General features: G+C 56.1%; 1 protein-coding gene across 5 annotated transcripts in view; it reads right to left on the reverse strand.

The window, feature by feature from the left end:
* The window catches only part of SRGAP3 (SLIT-ROBO Rho GTPase activating protein 3), a 69,598-nt gene extending 64,255 nt beyond the window's left edge, over positions 1-5,343 (reverse strand). For all 5 annotated transcript variants that reach the window (XM_048957334.1, XM_048957333.1, XM_048957335.1 and 2 more), the window contains exon 1: positions 5,195-5,343. In XM_048957334.1, the coding sequence (XP_048813291.1) occupies positions 5,195-5,261 (67 nt within the window). In that variant the 5' untranslated portion in view covers positions 5,262-5,343. The remainder of the gene's footprint in view (positions 1-5,194) is intronic.
* Positions 5,344-9,848: the final 4,505 nt, after the last annotated feature.

A 9,848-nucleotide genomic window follows, 5' to 3' on the forward strand; every position in this document is an offset into this window, starting at 1 on the left:
AAAGGAAACCATCAGGTTCAGAGATACAGCCAGAGCAGCAGCTCCAGGCCCTCGGGGGGCTGTGGTGGCCCCGGGCCCAGCCGGAAGGATGCACAGCTCAGGGCCGACACGCCACAGGTCCACACGCTGTCTCCTGGCTCCACTCGAGGCCCCAGGCCTGAGGCAGGAGCTGCAGGACACGCAGCAGGCCTCCAAAGCAGAGCAAGGGCCAACGGAGGTCTCTGCTGCAGCGCGCTGCCAAGCACAGCTGAATTCTGATTTCTCAATACATTGGAAGAAAGTCACAGTGGCAAAGATTGAAATGAAACCAACCTTCAGGAGTTCTGCTGGCAGCACCGGTGGCTCCACATCTGCTCACCTGCACTAAGGCCCGAAGGACAGGAGAACCCATATCTACACAGGAGATTTCTTTCACCAAAAGGAAGGAGACGAGCAGGAGCTGCCCGAGCTGTGCAGGCCAGGAGGCCCTCAGCCCGATGGCGCAGGCCAGGCCTCGTGTTTCTGTTTCACAGAGCAGCTTCCATAAGAACCCCAAGGCCCCACAGCCCTGCTGCTGCACGCCATGCCTGCCCCACAGCAGGGCAGGACACACCGCCCCGCTGCTGCCCACTGCTCCAGCTGCCCTGGGCACAGCACGACGAGGAGGAGCCCAGCCTCTGCCCTATGCACACACCTGGCTGCCGGACAGAACCACACCGTGCCTCTGCTGAAGCACCCTGAAGCACAGCAGAAAACATCCGGTAGATCCAATCTGTTTCCATTAGAGACTTCCAGTTCATCTCCATTATGAATCGCACCCACATTTTCCTCTGCTCTGCCACGGCTGGGAAGCCCCACACACAGCCCACCTGCCAGGACAACGCCATCAGACCCAGCAAGGGAAAAGACAGACGACAAGCGTGTATGGGAGTCGGCAAACAAGGAGCAAGCGAGTGCTGGTTCTGAAGTCTAACAGTAGAAACAAGACCGGTTTCATTAGAACCCTCCTGCTGCAGACGGCTCCATGAATGCTCAGCAGCCACCTGCAACCCGCCCAAGGGCGGCCCTTTGCCCTCTGGCATAGAACCACTGCATTACCTGGGCTGCCGGGTTCCAAGCCTGGATGCCTCCCCAGTGGTAACTGAGCTTCCTACTCGAGCGAGCAGCGAGCCCAGAATAATCCAGGGTGGAAGTTTTCCCAAAATTTTCGAAGCAAAGTGGAAAGAGACCATTGTGTGGGAAAATGGGAGCAGACATGAAAGGATGCAGCTGCCACAATAGCAAAAATACAGTGAAGCTAACAAGCAATTATAAATTAACCTAAGCTGTGGTTCTCCTGTGAAAATGGGAAAAACACTTTGGTTCTCTTTCGCCACAGGTCTGTAAGCCTTCTTAATATTTCTGTATGCTAAATCAATCAAAACCTGTTCTATTCCCAGCTCACACAGCAACTAAGAGTCCTTAATGTGTAAGAACTCATCTCCGCACACTCCGCATCCAGCTGTGCCGTTTGAAGGCTATCTCCTTGAGGATCACCAGGGATGCTGCTCACCTGCCAGCATCTGATAGAACAAGATGCTATCGGCTCACAGCAGCCTTCCTGCCAACAATCACCACGCAGATCATACAATGACCTGAATTTTCCGGGGATTAAAAAAAGCTTCAGGAAGCAATATGAAATTTAATAGCCAATCATCAGCACGCCCTATTTTCTGCAAGATTTACTACACTGTACTATAGACAGTTCTGTCTACATTACTAAAACTGGTTCGTTTTGCTGCATTTAAAGCAACAAATCATGCATTCAAGAGTAATGAGGAAGAAAACATGTTTGTTTATCATTCTGGCCAGACAGACCAACTAAAACTGCACGTATGAAATGCTGCATCTAAGGATCCGCCGTACTCTGCATTCTGCATGCAGCTTTAATGTGGCAGCTGTAAATATGCACTCATACCTTTATTAGCATTTATTTTTAATGCAGCCTTTCCTGTCTGTACATTTAAGGCAGGCAAATAAGGAAAGCTGCCTCCTAAGAGGTACCCTCCATGTCTCCTTTCTGGTACCGCCACCAAGCACCTGCAGGCAGAGCAGGGCCAGTCTGCCTGACAGTGAAGTGAAACACAGAGCAGCAGAAGGGAAAGCAAGAACCCTCAGCACGGGACTGATAGGAAAGGCCGCATGCAGGGCCATGTCTGTCAGCAGCAAACACATTCAGGAGACTGAAAGAAAGAGGCCCCCCTGCACGGACAGGTGGCAAACACTGCAGAGCCAGAAGGATGGGCAGCCTGCAGCAGGAGCAGGGCCCAGGTACCTCTGCTCCTAACACAAAGACCAGAGGCCGCAGCCACTGCACACACACACACAACACACCCGTGCTATCGGCTCCCCACAGCCACGGCTGCACTCAGACCAGCCCCGACCGTCCCACGTGTGCACACACATCCACACCCTTAAAGCATTTTCAGGATGACTCCTTCCCACCACAAGAAGAGCAGACAGTTCTCCAAAGACGGAAAGGAGATACAGGGTCATCGTAGCTGATAAAACACCCCTGCACAGGAAGATAATTCTCCAGTTAAGTCCTTCTTACGCCATTCACACCTCCCACACAAATGGTGCACGTACCAATTTTTAGGACACGGCAGTGCCCTGGGCACAGGAGGTCAGAGCTCAGCCCCACACCCATCACACACCATTCCCCTGCCAGCCCACTTGCCGTGGACCCCCGCAGGAAGGCTGCCAGCACAACTTTCCTGAAGTCAGCCTAAGCAACATAATGTTCTTTGTTGTTGCTCTGCCATGCTACCTGTCAAAGCCCTCTACAAAGCTCATACAACCCCATGTTCAAGCACTGTGAGGTGGCTGCTGCTTTCCAAGACTCCCGGCCAGCACCCAGCCATCTCTGATGTGACACTTTCAGGGGCAGCCCTCTGCAGATCATTTCTGTCTCCATTCACACCAGCGCTCCCTGCAGCCCACATGTGGGGCTTTCCAGCTCTCTCCTGTGCTCTCCCTAACCCCTCCCTGGGGATCAGGCCACGCTGTGTTCAGATCCTCCATTACAAGACACCCCTTCCTCAAGTTTTCATCCTTAATCATCTTCACATGGCAGTTGTTCTGTGGCAGCAGTTGGATTCTGCAAGCCTGCTTCACCCGCACTCTCCCTTCTCCCCATCATCACTTCGTTCCCACTTCAGTCTTTCTGTAGAGATTTCGGTGCCCAGAACTCTCCACCATGGACGCAGACAAGAGCAGAAGAGTGAGCAAACCCCTGAAGCGAAGAAGCAGGTTCCTGGAGTAGTGATGCAGCCTGAGCCGAGGGCAGCAGGCACTGAGAGGCAGCATCTGTGTCACCACCACTGCCCTCGAGGGCTTGGGTGACAACAAGACCCCGAGTGCCAGCTGTGTGACACCAATGCAGCCACGCCTCTGCCTCCTGCATCACCCTGGCACCCTCAGATGCAGGGAAACCTGCAATAGCTGCTGCTGAGACACGAGAGCGGGTGCCCTCAGTCAGAAAACTGACATTTTTGGAGGTGTAACGGTACGAATATTACCAAAGTACCAAATAGTACCAAAGAATGATTACGGCCCCACCAGGACTCTGCCCGTGTTACTGCTGCCCCAGATGTGATCACCGTGCTGCAATAAATCACCTTCATACATAACCCCAGCATTAATGATCCAACACAGGGAGCCCACAAGGCTATGACAGATGTCAGGCCAAGAGTGATCACAGCAAATGAATATTCCAGTTACAAACACAACAAAAAACACTGCAGACGTCTGCAGCAGAACTTTTTGGAGCAGAGCAGCCCCAGCCCAGCTGCAGCCTGGAGCAGCCTGCCCAGCCCCACACCACCACAGCACTGCCTGCAGCCGTGGACACACGGATCCCCCTGGAGAACAGAACATCACCACGGGCTGAGAGAACACTTCATCTGCCTCACAGCACGGTGCAATAACATCAGCGTGCCCAAATTATACACAAGCAGAAAGGTAATTGGCACTGAGCAGAGCGTGTTGTGACTGTTACATCATTCTTCAAAGCCAGCTACAAAAGACTGAAATGCAAGAAAATAAACAATGGCACCGAGTCAGCAGGCAGCCCCTCCCCAGGGCCCTCCGCCCAGCAGCACCACGCAGGGTACGCGCACAGCACCCGGCGCTCGCGGAGCTCAAGGTCCAACAGAGTGACCTCTGGGGAAAGTAAGGAAGTGCGGCTCTCGCGGCCACAGGTTCATTTTCAGAAAGCTAAAGTTGTGTTTTTAATTAACTCTGCCTTAAGTGGAGACTTGCACATCACAAAATGGTGCCTGTAAGGACGAGCACCAGAAGGCTGCAGGAGCTCCGTGTGACAGCAGCAGCTCGGCGGGCATCGCAGTGCTTGGGCTGGGTGTGGGAAGGGACCGGCGACGGCCAGAGTTACAGACTGACGCTGCAATGAACGCACTCACAAACTGACGTTACCACGAAATGATGGACACCAGGTAACACTTCGCTACTGGCGTTAAATGCCCCATTTCTACGGCACAGAGAAGGCCCCACACGCTGCACACACGGCAGCACTCCTCCTTCCACCACACCGCAGACGTCTGCGATGCTTCAGGGAGCACCGACCTCCCCAGAACAAACCCAGCCGTAATCAAAATAAACGTGGAGCTGATATTCGGTGCTCAGCGGTCCCAGCAGACGTTACCTCGGCCGGTACTCTACTCAAAACCAAGAACGCAGCGCTGCGCTTTGACGCCTTCGTTCCGCAGAGCCTTGCATAACGGCGATGTCCCCTGGAACCGCTGCCCGCCGAGGTGCCTTACATAAGACCCGCAAGATCAGGGCCTCCCTGACCAGCGCGCGAATCGATCCGAGCCTTTCCAAGAGAAACACGGAGGAACCCACACAGCAACGAACCCGTTTTCCCCTCGGACCGCCGCTCCCGACGCCCCGCTCCGCACACGCCCGCACTCCGCCCGGCGCCGGGCACCTGCCGAGCAGCGCCGAGAGCTCCGCCGCGCCCCGACGGACGCCCGCAGACACCGGCGGCCGACCGAGGGAGCCTCAGCAGCGCCGGCGGGGACCGCGGACGGCCCGGCCCCACCCGCGGCCCCGCAGCTCGGCCCCGCCCGGCGCTGCCCCCGGCCCCGCGCCCGCTCCGCACCGCCCGCGGCCCCGCACACAAAGGCGCGGCCCCGCCGCAGCGCCCGCCGCTCACCCTTCACTTGCGCATCGTACTCCGCGATGATCTCTTTGTCCTTCTTAGACTTGCCCTGCGAGGACATCTTTCGGGAGGGCGCGGGCGAGCGCTCCGCCGCGCCGCCTCAGCCGGCCGCGGGCCGCATTGGCGGGGCCGGGACGCCGCGCAGAGCCGCCGGCCGCAGAGCGGAGCCGCGCCGAGCCCAGCCCAGCCCGGCCCGGCCCCGCTCGACTCCGCCCGCCCGGCAGCCCCGCCCCGCCGCTCCGTGCCGCGCCGAGGCCGGCCCGTGCCGCTCCCGCGCTCAGGTTGCGGGCGGGCCGGCCGCGCCCCTCCCCCGGCGGACGGAGCGACCCGCGGCGAACGGGGAGCGGCGAACGGGGCGGGGCCGCCGGGGGGCGGGGCGGCGCGGGACGGATGCGGCTCTGGAACCCGAGCTGCCGGGCCCTCGCGGCTCTGGAGGCCGCGGCTCTGGTGTCGGGGAGCTGCCGGGCTGTCGGGGCTGCCCGTCCGAGGCGACGGCGTTGGGTACGGCGGGAGCGGAGCGGGGCTCTGCCCGTAGCAACGCCGCGCTAACAGGCGGCTCCGGGCAGGAGGGCCACGAGACGACGTGCAGAAAGTAGCAGAGGTGTGGGGGGTTGCCAGGCACGTTTAGCCCAAGGGCTGCTCGGCTCCCACCGGTTTACCTTCTGCCTGGAGCAGTATTTAAAAAATTGCATCACGAGAGTGCCCAAAACGCAGCCGGTGCCACCGCTCAGCAAAGCACAGCGCAGCTCCCTGTGTCCTCATGGCGAGGCGCCTACGTGTACGTGGCCCCAGCCAAGCAGAGCCACTCAGGGGCTGAGGAGCAGACGCCTGTGGCACAAGGATGCAGCAGATCCCCGAGTGGCTCGTGCTGCTCCCCGCGCTGCTCCCCGTGCCATGCTGCCCGCACTCCCAGCCCATCAAACCGTGCCTCCACATCTTCCTGGTCCCAGCTGAGCTCAGGCTGCTGCTCTGCACAATGAATCCTTTTTGTTGGTGTCTCTCTGAAGCCCAATGAATGCAAGGGGATGTGATGATTCACAGTTATTCTGCCAGCTTACAAAGAATAAACCAAGCCTGTTAAACAAATAATTTACCTAGCCTCGGCCTGCAACACAGAAGAGCATTCTGAGCTTCAAGCAGCCACAAGAAGGGCCAAAGAGCAGCCAGAGGCAGCAGCACTGCTGCAGAAGAAGCATCCTGCATGGTGCCGAGGGCAAGAGGTGAGGTGCACAGGCAGCCACGCGTCCCCACAGCTCCAGCAGGGCCAGAGGAGCTCAGCTGCAGCACAGGGGCAGGGCAAGCTGTGCTGCGACCTGGTGCATGTGGGGGTATGGAGCACAGGGCTCCTGAGGGGATCTGCCCATGTGGGATGTGTGTGGGACTCCTGGAGAGGAGCTGAGCAGGGCTGGGGTCTGTTCTAGGGAGCTGGCTGTGGAAAAGGAGAAAGTAACAATTCACAGCGATTGTAGAGGAGTGTCTGCAGCGTGCTGCACACTGCAGCAAATCACCTGTTCAGAAGGTGAACTCGGACTCACAGGGAACTTGCGCAGTGCCCCCATTGATGTGTTGCTGCTCAGCACCCTGCAGACTCAGCCTGCGTCTGTTGATCCCAGCGCACAGATTGGGCAGCGCTTTTGGCCCTCCATCAAAGCGCAGGGTTGGCAGAACCCCTCTGGTGGGAGAAAGGGACGGTGACAAGGGCTGTGCCAGGCAGGCAGCAGCGCTGCGGCTCCCTGTGCCGGGGCAGGACGAGGTGCTCGGGGACACGGCGCACATCCCAGCCCTCACAGCGCTGCACGGGGGGCCGCCCGCAGTGCCGCTCGTGGACAAGCAGAAGCCTGCAGCTGTGTGAGCAACGTCTGCGGCCCTGCCTGGCAGGGGGACTGCCGAAGGGCTGGGGCTCGGGGTGTGAGCCGGGCTCAGGGTTTGCCTCCTGGCAAAAGGATTCCCGGAGCTGTGCTTGGAGTGGGGCTGATGGGGGGATGCCAAGGAAAGCTGGGAGGTGTGAAGGAATTCTCCTCCAGGGAATCTCCGGCAACTGTGCATTTGGGATGTGAAACAAAGATCTGTGGTATAAAATAATGCCACGTAATTTCCCAAAGCAAGGTTAAGTCACACAGGAATTACATACTTCTGAAGTACGGAGATCGCAGCTCGACCTTCTTTTTGCATCACAGACCGCTACGATTGGGGCCTTGGGAAAAAAAAACAAAACTCACACAGAAGAAAAGAGACTCGTGGAACATTTTAAAATATTCACTGCAGGGTGAGTTCCTGTCCCTGCAGCACTGCCAGGTACCTGCAGCCTGCGGCAGCCTCCAGGGCTGAGTGTGGCCACACCTCCGGCTTTCTCACCGCGTCGGTTCCATGGGGGGGGCTCTGAGAATGGGCATCTTGTAGCTGAGGATGTAAGGATGTAAAACAACTTTTACCAAAACAATCTGCAATACAAAGGTGAAAGGAAAAAAAAATAAGCAAACATGAAATTATGTAATAGTCAGGGTCTTCTGCTACTAAAAATATCACTAAAAATAAAGAAGCAGCAATATCTGAGGAAAAGTCATCCAGTCAGAAATTAATGACATTTGCTAAATAACAAAGTCAAAGATTTTTTGTGGGATTTGTACTTAAAGCAGCTTTCTAAGAGGAAGGGTCTGATTACAATTCACTTTGTGACACTTTCAGCACAGGATTTTTGCATGAGGAACAGCACGGGACGGGATTTAATCGTAACAAATACTTCAGGCTTGAGGGATACAGAACCCAGCAGTAACTATGGCAACGTGGTCACTCCAGTACGGCTAATGCAGATTACTTCCAGGGCAATAGCCTTGTGTGTGCTCAGGAAGCAGAGGTAATGTTTGCTTAAAGCAATTCCAAAATTAAGGAAAATTCTCGAGGTAGGAGCTGCCCTGCACTCTTTGTTCCCAGCGTCAGCCTGTCGGTGCTCCATGCTGTGCACCGCGTGCTGCAGAGCCCATTGGCTGTCAGCCCCGGCCGCACAGCACGGCGCCGTGGTGCCCGGGGGCCCGGCTGAGCCCAGTGCTGAGGTGCTGGGTGGGCTCTGCATGGCAGTGCTCATGGACACGTGGACACACGTGGGAACAGCAGCGCCGGGTCCTCCCTGAACCGCAGTGGGGACCCACCTGGTGCTCGCCTGCTGTACGGGCAGCCGTGAGGCAGCACTGCTGGAGGAAGACTTCCACAGATACGTTTCTCAGAGTAAATGAACTGGAGGTGCATCATATGGGAGCTTCTTGCGCTGCGCTTTGTTTTTGTCAATCTTGTGCACTTTTTTTCTGACAGCAAAGTTCTGTTATCTTGTGTTAACAAGAGAACTGGTCCTCTCTCTGTGCCCTTTTTATCTGTGTAGAGGGGTGCCGTGGTAGCTTGGCACTGACGTAGCTGTAGGGACGTATCCTTTCTCTGCACCCAAAATTACCACACACAAAAGAACAAAGCAGAGCAGCCCTGATTTTCCTGTGCCCTGGTTCCCCGTGTGAAAACTCGAGGAGGCTGCGATGCTTTAAACGTTTTTCAGCCATTTGAGATGCTCAGACAAAAGCGGAAAGGAAGAAAAGAACCAGCCAACTGCTATCACTCTGTCTGTGACCTTTCTGACACAGCAGCTTCCCCAGCACAGATCTGCAGGCTGTCCCAGGAGCGCTGCTCAGCAGAGTGCAGCGCTGACTGCAGGGCCGGGGCAGAGCTGTGCCTGCAGAGCGCTCCGGGTGCCCACGGGCTGTGCTGGGGCTCTTCTGAGTAGTGAATTTGGGCAGCACCAAGCAAGACTTCCTCCAGCAAACTGTGGTGAGAGCTAGCACCATCTGTTTTCCAGGTTATTAGCATCTCACCTCCCTAACGTCCTCTGGAAACAAGCGTCCCATTCAGAGCAGCAAACCAGAGCTCTTTAAGTAGAAGCCCTTCTGACCACGTCTTTTTTGCTGTTACCATTGTTAAACCTTTGTGTAACAGCAGAATTTAGTGTTACACTGGCCAGTAATGCAAATCACCAAGAAATGGAGAATATTTGCTTGTGCCTAAAAGCATGAGGTATCATGATAAACAACCTGCCAGTGGCACTTCTTTCCTGATGCTGTCATTCTCCTGTAAAAGGCATTTGAGTCTACCGAGACTTTGGCTATACAAGGCTAAAGTTGCCGGCACATTGCTTAAGCAGTTGTGAAAGGTCTCTTGCTAAGTTTCCTGATAAAGATCTGTTACCTCTCATTTCCTCAGGGAGATTACCGAGCCCGTGCAGTCAGAGCTGTACTTTCATTTCCCTGCTGTGCTCTGCAGGTTCTGTGGTGATGTGTTGCCGGCTCCCCAGGGAAGGGGTGCAGCGCAGCGCAGAGGACGGTGGCTGAGGATCTGCCCCTGTAGCATGGAGCATCCAAAGCAACCCACACCCTCCCTCCCAGAGCGCAATAGCCAGTGTTGTCCCAGCAGAAGACCCAGTTGTCCCAGCTCTTGGGGAAGGGCCTATCAGTACCTACTATCAGTGTGCATCTGAAACTTGCTTGGCTATTGAAGTCCTGCCCTTGGGCAGGTTGGGGTGCTTTTGCCCATGCTCTTTAATTCTACAAGCAAGTGCTTTTGCACAACAGCTTTCAGGGAAAGGACAGAAGACTTTGTTTCTAGTTTTCTT

The sequence above is a fragment of the Lagopus muta genome, chromosome 11 (genome assembly GCF_023343835.1).
Source record: "Lagopus muta isolate bLagMut1 chromosome 11, bLagMut1 primary, whole genome shotgun sequence".
In the NCBI taxonomy this organism is placed as follows: domain Eukaryota; kingdom Metazoa; phylum Chordata; class Aves; order Galliformes; family Phasianidae; genus Lagopus; species Lagopus muta.